The 14,951-nt window shown below is 37.2% G+C and overlaps 2 protein-coding genes across 23 annotated transcripts; both read right to left on the bottom strand.

The window, feature by feature from the left end:
• Positions 1-330: 330 nt before the first annotated feature.
• LOC143889990 (uncharacterized) lies at positions 331-8,072 on the bottom strand. 22 transcript variants are annotated; one of them, XM_077394449.1, is made up of 13 exons: positions 7,735-8,070; positions 7,505-7,548; positions 4,967-5,079; positions 4,081-4,600; positions 3,789-3,974; positions 3,615-3,707; positions 3,432-3,533; positions 3,004-3,345; positions 2,847-2,921; positions 2,523-2,710; positions 2,313-2,438; positions 2,159-2,198; positions 333-713 (listed from the first exon to the last, which is right to left on the bottom strand). In XM_077394449.1, the coding sequence occupies exons 4-10, from the start codon at positions 4,192-4,194 to the stop codon at positions 2,690-2,692; spliced, it is 933 nt and encodes a 310-aa protein (XP_077250564.1). In that variant the 5' UTR covers positions 4,195-4,600; positions 4,967-5,079; positions 7,505-7,548; positions 7,735-8,070; the 3' UTR covers positions 333-713; positions 2,159-2,198; positions 2,313-2,438; positions 2,523-2,689. The 22 variants fall into 22 exon arrangements, with proteins under 22 accessions (XP_077250567.1, XP_077250568.1, XP_077250564.1 ...); XM_077394448.1 differs by lacking the exon at positions 333-713 and adding an exon at positions 920-2,023; XM_077394452.1 differs by lacking the exon at positions 2,159-2,198 and having other exon boundaries at positions 331-713; positions 2,313-2,389.
• A 678-nt stretch (positions 8,073-8,750) lies between these two features.
• On the bottom strand, positions 8,751-13,301 carry LOC143891388 (cytochrome P450 71A9-like). Its single transcript, XM_077395962.1, has 2 exons — positions 12,429-13,301; positions 8,751-9,670 (listed from the first exon to the last, which is right to left on the bottom strand). Exons 1-2 carry the CDS (start codon positions 13,299-13,301, stop codon positions 9,035-9,037), a joined length of 1,509 nt encoding a protein of 502 aa, XP_077252077.1. The 3' UTR covers positions 8,751-9,034.
• Between the last annotated feature and the right edge of the window lie 1,650 nt (positions 13,302-14,951).

Raw genomic sequence — 14,951 nt, 5'->3', positions numbered from 1 at the left:
ATTGACGAAATTTCAAAAATTTCCACTGAGATTTTGGACGTTTCGTAGATTTCGGTTTTGGAACGTTTCGGTTTCGGTCTTGACCTCGGATTTTGGACGAAATTTTAAACGCTTGTCTGCATCAACGTTTTGAGGCTATATGATTAGCCTCTTTTTGATTTTCATGAATCACTAGTAGCAAACCCGTGCGTTGCACGGGTTGAGAGAAAAAAACTTTCATAGATAATGACTTCCAACCAAGGCTGCCTTAATGTTTCTTTAACAAAGCAGTGAGCAGTTAAAAAGATCAAGGGTTCAATGTTAATTTAGATCGAAAACAAACAAAAAAGTGAAAAAATAAAGAGTGCAATAAGTTATTGAATTACAATTCTTCCATATATGAAAAAGATTAATAAAAAATCACTAAATACAAATATAATACTCATTTACTTACTACACAAAAAATAAATCCATAGCAAAAGAACCGATGAAATTGAGCCTACCATAGAAGTTTTGAGATTTTATGTTCTTGCGCAACCCAAAGGGTAATCAAATTTTCACTCTCCATGGAGTACGCATTCGCGCCCCTTATAATGTGAATAGTGGGCAACTTTAACGCTTTTCGACTTCAATTCACGTTAAAAGGGGCACAAATGCGTACTGCAGGGGGAGTGAAAATATCATTGCCCAACCCAAAATGTATCTTCTTGTGCAATCCTAACCATTTCCTGGATCTGTCAAAACAAAATATAATTAGAAAATATTTTTGTTAGCGACCACTGATGGCGGATAAAAAACAACTACGAAATTGTAGCACACCAAATAAAAGAAAAAAATGAACCCTAAGATTAATTTTTGTGTTTTATTCACAATCAAGAATGTTAGTACCACCCAGGAAACCCAAAACCACCAATACATCAAATGAACAAACCCAAAACCACCAATACATCAAATGAACTGATTTGCAGGATTTAAATCAAATGAACACAAAATGAGACCCAAATAGATTAAAGATGTAAATGAGAACCCATAAGTTGCTACATAAAAATAGAAAAATAAAATGTAATAAGTAATAAAAACCTACAAATAACTCTACAAAGTAGAAATGGAACACATCACAAACAAGGTCTGTCTATCCAAATGATCACACTCATTAGATGATTAAATAATCGTAATTTTGGAAGTAGAAACAAAATATTGGAAAGAGACAAAAAAATTGCAAAACTGTAAAATTATAATTACTTGAGATAAAGATAAAACGTGAAAGCTTATCACTTTATCTATATTCGACTCTTTAAATACATGAAGTTGCTTGTTCGGTTATAATAACCACAACCTACTCTACATAAAATAGAACTCTTCCTTAATACAAAACACCTAGAGTCCTAGGATATAAAAACTCTATCCCAACATAAGATCTATCCACACAGTTCTATAGATAATAGAAAACTCAAACTATAGTTATCTTACAGTAAACTAAAAACAAAAAGGACTCTTCAACAAAAACGATTGACTTTGGTCAATTTTTTGCCATAGAGTATTTAGGCAAAAAATCAGCTACTTTTCTATTTTTTTCATAATCATGAATCATATGAGGAAAGGAAACCACGTGGCGCACTCACATCGTCCAGGATTCTTTTTTACATATATATACTAGTGGGACCAATCGTGCGATGCACAATGCAGGGGTGAAAGAATGGGGAAAGAAAGGTAGAGAAGACATGCGAGCAAATTGGTTTTAAAAAACAGTAGTTCTCAACTGATGGCATTATAGATTAAGAAAATAGTAAGGCAAAAAAAATTAATGATCAATAAAAGAAATAAAAGCAAACTTACATGAAAAAATTATGAAAAGAACCCAAATTCGGGGTTTTAATTCCAACAGAATGCATAACAATATAAGAAAGGAAAAGAAAAAAACATTGATAAACAGAGGAAAGGGAATGAAGAATAAAACAGTGTGCACTTGATATTAAGTTGACATAGTAATGATAACAAGGTAAGGTATCAGCTTGTCTGCAATTGTACCTGAACCATGCAAATCCTGAAAGAAGGATTTCAAGAATCAAGTGAAAGAAAAGCTAGTTTAAGCAAAGTTAGTTCAACTGGGAAGACAGTTCAACAGTAAAAGCCTTCAAGAAATGCAGTTTTGTCAGAGGGTCGTCTAAGGAGGGAATACCTTTGGCTTGGGAAAGTCTCATAGGTGATGATGGTTGGGCCTATTTCTCAGCAAGGCAAATCATTAAAATTCTGAATTTCCTTCTCAAATACGCATGTGTGTTCTTCTAAAAAGCAGCTTCCATAATATAAGAAAAGGATAGAGTGTATTTTACCTTAAATGAAGAGGGAACACGAATACTAATACACCTTTAATAAACAGAAGCACTAATCCAAGAAAGTATGACCGCATCTATACATAAACAAAAAAGCGCAGTTCGATGGCTAAGCGATTACTCCACCTACAATAATAAATAAATATACTACTTGTGAATAAATTTAGCATCAAGCTATAATAAACATGTCGTCGTAATAAAATAACTTACCCAGTTCGATGGCCAAGCGATTATTCCACCTACAGCGTCTCCAATCTCAGTGTAGAGATCGGTTTTTCTAATCAGAGGCTCTTTCGGCTCCAATGCAACCGTGATCTAAACCATAGCGAAATTACAGCCTAATGGCACCCCCTCGACTTCATGTGTCGGATCGACACTCAACCGAATACCACGGGCCACTTCAATCCCATCATTTTGAGTGCTCATTAAGGTAACTTTAGAAAAATCCAAATGATCATAAATAAAAAAATACAATTAAGCAGGAAAGTCACAAACCAATATATCATTTAAGCTAAAATTAAATAACAGTTATACCCGATCGCCATGGATATATCTATGGCTGCTTGAGGAGGTTGCATGCGATCGTGACTGAGTATGATTGTTGGGTGGCTAGCATACAACAAGATAGATACATATTAAGGTAATAGTGAACTAAAAGAACTATGTATTGAATAAAAAATTAATGTCGTACATTGCTATTTTGGACGCCTTGGAACTGTGCTACGAGTGCCACCAATTGGCGTTCCAAATGGGCCTGATTTTGTTGCATTGATTGTTCCATTTGGGCCTGCTTCCCTCTCAAACATCCCACCTCATATGTAAGTTCCTCGTTCTCCCTTTGAAGTGATGCAGCCCTCTCCTGTGATATCCCAATGCTGCGCGTAGAGCCAAATACGGAAGTAGGGGTAACCCCGGCACCCATCATGCGTACCCTACCACGTCTCTCCACACCAAGTACAATGCCGAGGCTGTCATTTGGGGCAACAGCGGGGCTGATATCTGGATGCTGAGACTCAATCTCTTTTATCTGATCCTGAAAAAAACAATATGTGATAGAATAAAATCTTTTACACGGTTCTATAACATTTTTTAAACAAGCATCAATGTTATGAAATGTACTATAATATTTTGCTCTACAACATCATAAGTCCCGTCTTTCTTGCGGTTAAGACGAATGAACATGTCACCTCGACTTATAGCATTCCCATCATTATTTTTAATCTGTCCTCAAATGAAGAATATCATTGATAGCTTGTCATAATCAAAAGTAAAGTAAATTAAAAAACTCAGTCACAACCCCACCTCCTCCTTCCAATATACTGGAATGGCCTTTGTTCCACCCCCGTGTTTGACTTTAAGTTTAGATCGATTGAGTTTATTTTGTGCGCATAGGTCCTACGCCATTACAGATAGTTAAGTTATTTTTATATATTTTTTCAAATTGAAAAAATGAGACATGAATTTTTAAAATCATACCTTTGATTCTTTCGTATTCCAGTGTCGACAAAGAGACATGTATTGCGACTCAATCGCTCTACGATCAGTACATGGGAGATTCAAATCAAAGTATTTGGTCTTTAGTTCACTCTTCCATTCCCTCCACTGCCTACCGATTCGTTCAATAGCCCATTTTTTACGCTCGTCATCAATGGCGCATTTTTCCTACATTACATGTAAGAATAGTACGACGGCCGTATGATATATTAAATTTATATGTGTGTGTGTGTGTGTGTGTGTGTGTTTCTGTGAAGAATTCAAATGGTCTTACCTTCGTAATAACCCATGCATCTTCTTTGTTTTGTTGCAGCATCTTTCTCCAGTCTGTACAATCAATGGGCAATTTATCACCCATTCTCGCGATGCTGCCAAATAAATTCATCATTTTACATGTGTTTTGTGTACACGGCTATCCAAGCGCATTAAATCTGACATTTATTATCTCATCAGAAGCCCACACGGATTTGCAATATGTCGGGCCTCGAACATGCTTCGATGAGGATGGAACGGAGGGATCCTGAGACGGCGAAGGAGGGAGCGTCTCTTGCGTATCCGAGGGTAGTACCGTCTCCTGTACATATGAAGGTGGGAGAGTCTCTTGTGACTCCCATGCCGGCCAAGGTGCATGGGAGTCGTGAGGGAGAGTGGAGGTGTCTGGCTGCCTCTGGGAAGAGGGTTGTGGCTCTCTAATATGATAATGATGGGGCTCTTGCCTGTGAGTGGAAGGCTGCGACTCATGGGTGTTCGGCATATTCTTTCTTTTTCTCATGGCTCAGACAAAATTATGTCACCTGTAGTACCCAAAAGGAAAGTTTACATCAGTGATTTAAAGAAAATAAGCATTACATGAAAAACTAACATATACATTAAGTACAAAATTTACACTATACTAGTAGAACTTCGCTATATATCCTTTTGGGTAAAATTTACACTATACTATCGAACTGCGCTCTTGCTATATATCCAATTCCACTTGTTGCCCCTAGTACCATAACATCAATCAACAATAATTTTCTTAATTATTCATAATCTTTTGATCAGAAAAAGAGGGAGAGGCTACTCCAAACACCAACTCTATCTTTTAGCTAGGGTCCATTTGGATGCATGTAATATACAAATAGAAGGAACATCATATAGATTCTGATTTCTTTACTTGCCTGTTTCTCCTTGTTTGAGAGGAAAGCCAAACAGTGTAAAAAAGCTTGAATTTGGAAAATCTACAGCTAAAGGACTGTGCAACAACACCTTTCTTAGAGTAGTAATCAATGACCTGCAAATCAAATGAATTTAAGCACTCAGGAAGGAGGAAGAAAGTGAAGGAACGGGTAAAAAGGTCTAGTACAATAAGCCTAGGACATCTTAAAGCAAATAGCAGCATTAGGTTTAGTAACAACCAAAACCAATGAGACAGGCATCACAACTAGTTCGGCGAAGTATTACAATATGTTTCCCAACTTATTATGCATTTTTAATTTATTCTAACTTAAGAATAGAACTTATCAATTGCTCTCTTTTACCTATGAAAAAAAAAGGAATAGAACTTTTCAAAGTTAGGCTCACCTCATATGGAAATCATATATGCTAGATCAAAAGCATCACCTGGTGCGATCCAACACATCTTTTGTTGCCAAATTTACATAACCTATCCAACAAGCACTATCATCACTCCCATCTGTTAGTTGTCTCTACCCTCAACTGCCCAAAACTCTTCCAATTGCCATCACGCCAGGTTCAGTCCCTGCCATATCGCTCCTGTCCCCACAACCCTCAACTGTCCAAATATGTAATTTGATCTTTGTTTATTGCAAAGCTCTTCCCACCGCCACCATCGAATGGCCAGTCCATGCCCTTATCGCTACTCTCCCTGCTACCCTAACTGTCCAAATCTATGATTTGATCTTTTTTTATTACTCTCGTAAAGAAGGTGAGATGGTTGCTTGATGCAGGACAGATCCACGAATTTCAAGAATAACGAAATTTGAATTTTTAGAATTAGAAAAATAGATAACTTTAGAAATTGGTTCGAGAAATGATCCAGCTGTTGGATTTCTTTCAAACTTTAGTACGAGACAGGAAATAACTTTAGAAGGAAATTATCAAAATCCAAGTTCAATCAGATCATAAAAACTCAATTCTTGGAGGTTTTTCTAAATTCGCACGATTTCAATTTTCAGATAAAATACTGATCATAAAACACACTCTGACTGATAAATCGAGTTGAAAATTGACTATGTTTGGTTGACTATAATCTGAGAAAATCCTCAAAATTTCACACAAATCCGACGGTTTAGATCAACAGCTCTGATCAATCTCAGAATTTTTCTATAGGACTGCCCTAACATATTTGCTCTTTCAATGTTGTGAAGAAAAAAATCAAATAAATACACAAATGAGGAGGAAATAATGAAGATTCAGGCTACTTATGGCCTAAACTAAGGGAAGAATTTTTTATCGCATAGGTAATATTCAAGAAAGAGGAGATAAAAGCAACATTGAATGAAATCAACCTATTGGGAGAAAATGGTTAGAAACGATTTGAAGATGAACACGACACATTCAGATGACATAATTCATTATTCTCAAATGAATTGAGATAGACTAGATCATGAATTTTGACAAAACAGTGAAATGAAACTATATATAGATTAGGTTGTGTCTTCTCTAGTTACAGTACCACAAGTTGAGGTTATGACAGACTTTGAGCATATAAATTGAAATAGTTGCCACAACCAACTTCTTGTGGAAGTACTAAGACGCTAGAATCTTGTTAACTCTCAGAGGATATTAAACAGACAGCATACATGCATTCCTTAATATTGCACTCCAATACAAAACAACTCTCAAAGACAGAACAGTAATGGCCTGTTAATGAATTTGGTTGTAACAACTTCTCCACAATTGTTCTTGCTTGAGGCTAATAGAAGTAATGGGCGTTGATGTACCAAATTAAATGTGAGGCTAATGGAGCTAATGTCCTTGGTAGCAAATGGAATTAATGCCCTTGGTTCACAGCTTGTTTGGCATACAAACTGACATTAATACAAATTCAAAATGTGACTAGCAACTATTTAATCATGGGCTCACTAATTAGAGTATTTGATTGGCTGATGGAACATGGCAAAGAGCACACACTCAACGGGTGTTCAGGTGGGTAAATAGGGCATTTACAACTTGAATAAAAGTGGTCTTCGTTGACAGCTTCCATGGCAATTGAATGGCATGAATTTCAGGTCTATTCGAAAGCTTTCTTAACCAAAGAAAAAAACACCTGACGGGACACAAAATAGGGCAGATTGAGTATGGATTTTTCACAACATCTGGACAACAATTTGGGGAATTAAAAAAAATACTCACTGTTGGAACTCCAAGGCATGTAATAACAACAACAACAATAACAATAATAAATAAAAGCCTAGATGGAAAAAAATCAAACAAAAGCAAAGCCCTAGGGCAAGGAGAAATATAAAATAGGAAGAAATCATGAACCTCCAGATACACTTCCTGCTATCACATAAACTCAAATCATAAATAAATATAAAATATGAAGAAATGGGAAGATAAAAGGAGTAAATCCTTTATACAAATTTTTAGGGCTTCAACGCAAACTCCAAATACTAGAAACTGGGAAATAAAAATCAATGAAAAAAAAATTTACATGGGTTATGTGCTAACAAAATGGATAAACCAAAGCTCACCTTTCAGATGATTGCCGATGTGGGTTTCCTCTTCTTGTTTGTGGCTGCTATATTGGCAATGAACAAAAAGAAGAATAGGGAAAACAAATGCACAGAAACCCAATAAGCAGAAAGTAAATGATCTATGAAAAAAGCCCAAAAACAGTATAAAATGAAAAAAAAAATAATGTAGAGAACTTACCCTAACAAGCGATTGGAAAGAGCTGGAGAGCATAATGTAGAGAACTTACCCTAACAAGCGATTGGAAAGAGCTGGAGAGCTACTTTGAGATGATTGTCAATTTTCCTCTTATTGTTTGTGGCTGCTATATGATATGCCCTACCCGTTTCAGATCAAGGGTTAGGACCATATATTCTATGAAGATGATTTGGAGAGGATGGAGATTATGGTTTTTTCTCCACGGAGATTAGGCTTTTTTTTGCAAGAAAGGGAGGTTTTGATTTAGAAGGGCGAAAATTAGTTTTTCTGGAGGATTTCTTGCCGAGATAAGGGAGAGAACGTTTTAGAAAGAGCGGGGTGGGAAAAGCTAGGGCGCGAGTTTATCTTTTAACACGTCACCGACGTTTGGGAAAAAAAGCCGGTAATTCTAATAATCAGAGACGGTTGTGAACGTCATAAAAAAAGGAAAGCATGTATCCAATTAATTACCGACGTTTAACATATAAAACATCGGTAAATAATTACTTTTATTGGCGTTCCTTAAATGTCGGTAAAGAAATACTACGCATGTTTTGGGCGGGATAAGTTACTTCCGGCGGGAACAATCCTTCACTGTCGGTAGTTTTACAAACATCGGTATATATAAAATATTAGTGCCGTTTTTTGTGAACGTCGGTAAAAGAACGTCGCTGAATGTCTTTTTTCTTGTAGTGTAATTTCATGTTTCCCTAGTGAAACAAAAATTTTCAATTACCATTGATCATGGTGGTGCTATTGTACATTATATTAAGGGATTTGCTTGCGGATGGTCTGTTGCATCCGACAGCAGCCAGAGAGGCTCACCTTTCAGCAGATTTTGTCTCCATTCACAGGGTGGCTGCTGTCGGATGAAACAGGCCATATGGGAAACTAATATTAATAATAATAATAAATTTAAAATCAAGTTAGAAATAATGATGAAAAAAAATCCATGTGCCCAGCTATTGGAACAGGCAACGAGTTCGATCAAAGTAGCCTCTTCTTCCAAAATTAATAGCAGATGCCATATGAATCTTGTTTACTTGCAATGATATCAAATACTTTCTACAAACTCTTTTAACTGTTAAATCTCAAGAGAAATATCAACAATAACAGAAGCAAATGCCAGTACAAGAAAACTAAAAACTAATTTCTCCATGGGGAAGTGATATATTCGCCCTCTTTTGTTCCATGGGCCAGCACCTTCTAGTGTATTTATGGCTACCCTTTTACACCATAAGTGGGTGGCCCAAGGAAGAAAAAGGGGCGAATATATCATTTCCATTCACCTTATTCTATTCATATATCTAATGTACAACCACATGAAAGCAAAAAGAGATATACAGTAACTTCTAGTCTTCTGCTTGCTCATTCCCAAAACTAATATATCTAATGGGCACTAGGCAAAGAGCATTTTTCTTGTTCACTGTAAGACCAGGTCCTTCATTCACGTCAATATCTTCCTTTTTCATCCCAGCAGGCAATTCCCAGTTAAAGCAGAAGAGAAGATTTGCAAGAACAAGCTCCACAACCAGTGTTCCCATATAAATTCCGGGGCAACCTCTTCGACCTCCCCCAAATGGTATGAACCCAAAATCTTGCCCTTTATAATCTACCGAGGTATTGAAAAATCGCTCTGGCAAGAATTCTTCTGGGCTCTCCCAGGAATCAGGGTCTCTTCCGATCGCCATTGCATTTACAAGCACCAAAGTTTTCGGAAAAATATCAAAGCCATCTATGTTTGAATGTTGCAATGTTTCTCGTGGAACCAGCAATGGACCTGGAGGGTGTAATCTGAGTGTTTCCTTCACTACTGACTTGAGATACGTAAGTTGGGGAAGATCACTTTCGTCTACCTTCTCTTTCGTTCCAACAATCCTTCTAACTTCATCTTGTGCTACCTTCATTGTTCTTGTGTTCCTTATAAGTTCTGTCATCCCCCATACTGTTGTTGTGGATACTGTGTCCGTTCCTGCAACCAAAATATTCTATAGCACGTATAGTAAGATGTCTGATAGACAAACTTTAGCTTATGGAGGAAACAAGTCAAATAGAAATGATTAGATGCTACTTATTACGATGCACAAAAGTAATCCGTTGTGGCAGTGTTTCAAAACATGGATGTGGATCAAAATGAGGCCAAAACAAATCCTAGTCGACTTGGCACTGTTAAAGTATAAAAGATTAAATAACACTTTCTCCAACAACTTAAGCTTTTAGAGTAATTGGTAGTTTCAAATGGTATTAAAGTGCCTGGGTTCAATCCTCGTCGATATTAAAAATCCACATGTAATGGACAACCCCAAAAAAAAGGGGTCACACGTGATTAAATAACACCTTCTCCAATAGGTTAATATTTTGGAGTAATTGGTTGTTTCACAGGCACAATGGTGTCGAGTACTCGGTTGATGCGGCTGAGTACTCAATTGGTGGGTTCATAACTCGGCAGAGTCGATGGATTTTTGATAGTTTTTTAGGGCAAAACATGGACAAGGACAAGAATGCAGACAAGGTAAAAAGGAGTCGACTCAAGGGAGTCCGCGATGACGCGGAGGAGTTTTGAAATTGTGCATCATGGGACACTTGCGTCAGATTGCTAATGGCAAAAGAATCAAGGGATTTTACTTCTGAATCTCTGACATAGAAGAAATACATTGATTGTCATCAAGAATTATGGCTAGCTAAAAATTGTTAATTTTTATAAATTATTTCTAATTAATCATTAAATGCTACTTTAGAAATCCTATCACACCCATAAGACACAAGAAAATAATAAGCATAAAGAAAACAGGAGTGTTTTACGTGGTTCGGCAGTGTTGGTACATCCACGGAGACGCAGAGAAAATTCATTATGAGTAGCACAAAAAGATAACAATGGTTTAACAATGGTTTCTTCCTGATCAATCTAAAATCAGATGGACCAATCCAGAAACCCTTTTAGGAATCCTCTTATAAACCTTCCCATTCTCCTCTATCATTTTCTACAAAAGAAACCTCTCCTCTCACCACTCCCACGTGGTCAGAGTGAACTTATATTATTATGTTTAATCCAAAAAGCATAACACCTCTCTCACTCTCCAAGTTAAAATATGGAACTACAAGTTAAACCTAATATAAGGTGGCAGCCAAACAATATCTACCTTGGCTTGTTATCACAACCACCTTGAAGATTTTTCATTGATGATTTCCACCTATTTGTTGCAACCAAAATTTTTCATTGGCCTTCGGAAGTACCACCTAGAGTCACCATCGAATTGTTCCGGTGCACTGACTCCATCTGACTTGATGGCCAATGTACATGTCTAGCTGACCTAAGTAAAACTCAGTCAGTGAACTCTATATAGAGACCTCGATATGTCATCTCCAACTGATCGTACTTTATCGTTTTTGGCTTGTCATTCTTTCCTTCTAATGCCTTCACATTGATAAACATCCTAGGGGTCAATCAGTGGTCCACCCACCTGTTGTCGCACTGATTGCGAAACACAAAACGAGTCAACACTTAGATCACACTATTTTACCATTGATCACAGAAGTCACATGATGATCTTAAAAAATTAATTAGCTAAAACTCGAGAGAGTTAACAGCTACGTTAACAGCTACTCAAACCCTGTTGATCGTTTGGCCAATGTCGATTTCCGGCAAGCAAAACTGCCGATTGCAACTGAAATGCTGATTGACGCGCTCTACTTATATATTTTCTAGACATCTGCAATCACTATTAGTTTTGATCAAAACAAGCTCCAAACTTCCTCTAACTGATTGGAACCTCCTTCAAATTGCTCCTCCTAATTAAAGAGACCCATAGTGAAAATAATGAACTCACCACTTTCAATCAAACTCTGCCTACATTTTGAAATGCAAAAAAAAAAAAAAAACATAAAAAAAAACATAAAAGAAAAAGTTAAATAAATAAATAAAATACTTGGTTCTTCCTCCTCCACTCATGCCTTTAACCTAGCCATTTCTGATGTCACTCTGTAGGAATCCAACGAGCCTATTCCAATCCTATCACATGCAAAAGAAATATAATAACAACAAGCAGAAAGATAAGAAACATATTTTACATGGTTCGGCAACGATGCCTAAGTCCACGTGCAGGACAGAAAATTCACTACAAGCAGGAAAAAGATTATTAGAATTGTTTCTCTCTAATCGCTCTAAAACGAAATCGACCTATCCTCAAACCCTTCCTCGAATTTACAGACACAGCTTTCTACACTCGTCTCTGGTCTTCCTACACAATAGACCTTACCATTCTTGACTCACACTTATATTATGTTTGACCTAAAAGGCCTCTCTCTCTCTCTCTCTCTCTCTCTCTCTCCTAGTCAAACTAAGAAATTACGTGACGTGGAAAACAAGACATTAAAATGTAACAATCCAACAACTACTTATGTTAACATAAAATGGATACTATACATTTATTTTTAGACAAACGTGGAAAGCATGAAGTCTTTGCGTGGAATTTTTTTATTTATGTATATATCCTTATGAAAATATAATGGTTTTTATTATGAGAACCACTAAGTCTAAATTTCTTGCAGGAAAAATATCATTACTATAGAGAAGATTGAATGGCAATTGGCAAAAAAAAACTCCCAGGTAATAATTAAGGATTTTTTTGAAATATTTTTCAAAATGTAACACACTCTAGCCATTTAACAATTTTAAATAACTAATTGAAATATATTGTAGATGGAGGATTTTTAGGTAAAAATCAATTAATAGAATAAGTCGATTACCATGAGGACTCCCTTCACGTGATCTCTAGTAAGATTCAGATCCTTTTGAACTCGGAGCAAGACATCAATCAAGTCTTCTTGCTCAATTCTTTCCCTCTTGGGATCAAGGTGATCCTCAATAGCCTGCTCAAAGAAAGTATCCAAATCAATGAAATTCTTATCAATCTTAGCTTGCTGCCCAGTAACCACATCAATCCACCACATCCATGGTAAGAAATCCGCAACCATGAAACTACTCAATAAAGTCCTTCCTTCATCAAGAACTCGAAGAAATTTACCTTTATCTCTTTCCAAAGTCTTACCAAAAGCACTCCTACAAATAATTTTGTTAGTGAGAGAAGGGAGCACTGCACTTAGATTCAGAGGGTCTGAAGATTCAGATATGGATTGGATCATTCTATCTATCTCCTCTTTCCTAACAGACCCAAATGATTGGACTCGCTTTGGGCTAAGTAGCTCAATAACACAGATTTTTCTCATCTCCTTCCAATTGTAGCCGTACGGGGCAAAAGCCACGTCTAGGAAATTATAAGATAGTTTCTGTAGGGAGGCGAAGGCGGGCCTATTGGAGAATTCATGGTCATGGGATTTGATGACTTCTTTTGCCATTCTGGCAGAGGAAACAACGAGCGTTGGAACGCGGCCGAGTTGAAGGTGCATGAGGGGGCCATATTTTTTGGAGAGTGACCAGAGGGATCGGTGGGGAAACTCACCGACTTGGTGCAAGTTTCCAAGGATGGGAAGGGAGAAGGGGCCTGGTGGGAGATTATAAGTTCTTCCTCTTTTGTTCTTGAGAAAGAAAAGTAAGAGAGGAAGCAAGGGAAGAATAAGTAGTAGGAAAGGAATCCAGCCAGATAAAGCATGGACAGCCATGTGAATGAGAGCTAGATAGTGTAGTTACGTTGGGGTTGGGTCTCCCTCTTAAGTAGCCTCCCTTGTTAGTGAATTAAAATTGCAATGGATGATTTAACAAATGGCCAATCGACACACGTGATAACTGTGTGTTTAGGTGATTTGAGACGCATGTAACATCTATCCAGAGAGAGAGAGAGAGAGAGAGAGAGAGAACGGCGCCCTGCAAACATGCTGCAATGGTGCCTCATTGGATCAATGTCACAACAGTAAACACAACTGTATTTTTAACTGCAAAAAATGCAAAATTGAACGAATGGTAAAAAAAAATTGGGTGACCTGGATCCACATGTGCCCCATTGAGCAAATCCCTATATATGGGATTTGTTAGGGACCATCGCAGAAGACATTTTGCGGGCCACCTGTTGCATGAGAGAGCAGTCACATAGGCTTAAATTTTGTCTTATTCATTTTATTTATCTGATCTGGCTGCTTTCTCATATATCCACATCATTACTGTAAACTGTTAACACTCAACTATATAAACGAATGCTACCCTCAAGAGATTAAATAGCCGCTTGAAGGTAGTCCGGTTTCTATTCGCAATTTAATCCATGCTGGCAGTGCCCTCTTTAACTACGATTACAAAATCGTCAAATTAATCGGCCAAAATTATAGGCGTTCCTTTTTGCAGTCAATGTTTTAAATTTGGGTTTCGGAATGCGTTTTGGTCCTCACCGAAACAAAAAATTTGGCAGAAATTTTGAAATTTCGTTCGAAATCCGACAAATTTTTTTTTTTGTTTTTATCCTGCCTGAAATTTTGGGAGAAATTACAGAAATTTCAGCCGGAATTTCTGTAATTTCACATGAAATTTCATGGAAATATTAAATAATGAATAAAATGAAATCTTTTCCTAAATTTCGGATCGAAATTTCAGGAAAACAAAATTTCGACCGAAATTTCAAAATTTCGGTTTTGGGTTCACCCAATTTCAATTTCGGTATCGACCGAAACCAGAAATTTCGGTCAAAATTTAAAACCTTGTTTTCAGTTACCCCTTAAATGAGGTTGAAATGCTCTATTCTAGTCACCCAAAAAAGTCTCTCTCTCTCTCACTCTCTCTCTCTCTCATATGATAGATAATGTAATCATGGATAACTTATATATGATGGGTGGCCATACAAACCCAAATTTTTCATAGTGCATGGTACTACCCAATCCATAGGATGATCCAAACATCCATTTGTTGGGCCACAGCGTAAACAGGTTGTGCCCCAAAAATCATGTCCATAGGATGATCCTAGCCATCGATCCGAACTATTGAATTTCCATAATGTGAAGTTCCTCTATAGATTGGAGGGTTGGGATCATCATATAGAGATACTTTTTGGAGCACAATCTATTTACGTTGTGGCCCAAGAAATGAACGGTTTCGATCAACCTATGGAGTGGACCGTACCATACTTTTCTGAAAAATACCGTACCATACTTTTCTGAAAAATACCGGTTTGTATGGTCACACTAGGGGTGCAAGTTTGGTCCTGTCAGCCCTGAGCCTGAATAGGGTCTGGACTGGATTTTCCAACCCTGAGGGCGGGTTAGGGTTCATTTTTTAGGCCCTGACTCAGGGTTGGATCGGGTTCAGGGTTAATACCTTGGGTCAGCTCG

Source organism: Tasmannia lanceolata, unplaced genomic scaffold, assembly GCF_043159265.1.
Source record: "Tasmannia lanceolata isolate RefF3 unplaced genomic scaffold, GAP_Taslan_0.1 ptg000013l, whole genome shotgun sequence".
Lineage (NCBI taxonomy): Eukaryota > Viridiplantae > Streptophyta > Magnoliopsida > Canellales > Winteraceae > Tasmannia > Tasmannia lanceolata.
This window is presented reverse-complemented; position numbering and strand designations above follow the sequence as displayed.

Coding starts and splice junctions, on each gene's coding strand:
- LOC143889990 (XM_077394452.1), bottom strand. CDS start 4,194: ATGATGAATTTATTTGGCAGCATCGCGAGAATGGGTGATAAATTGCCC. Junction 3,975..4,080: donor ATGCATGGGTTATTACGAAG/GTAAGACCATTT, acceptor CATGTAATGTAG/GAAAAATGCGCCATTGATGA. Junction 2,711..2,846: donor GATATATCCATGGCGATCGG/GTATAACTGTTA, acceptor ATGGGATTGAAG/TGGCCCGTGGTATTCGGTTG.
- LOC143891388 (XM_077395962.1), bottom strand. CDS start 13,301: ATGGCTGTCCATGCTTTATCTGGCTGGATTCCTTTCCTACTACTTATT. Junction 9,671..12,428: donor ACGTGAAGGGAGTCCTCATG/GTAATCGACTTA, acceptor TACGTGCTATAG/AATATTTTGGTTGCAGGAAC.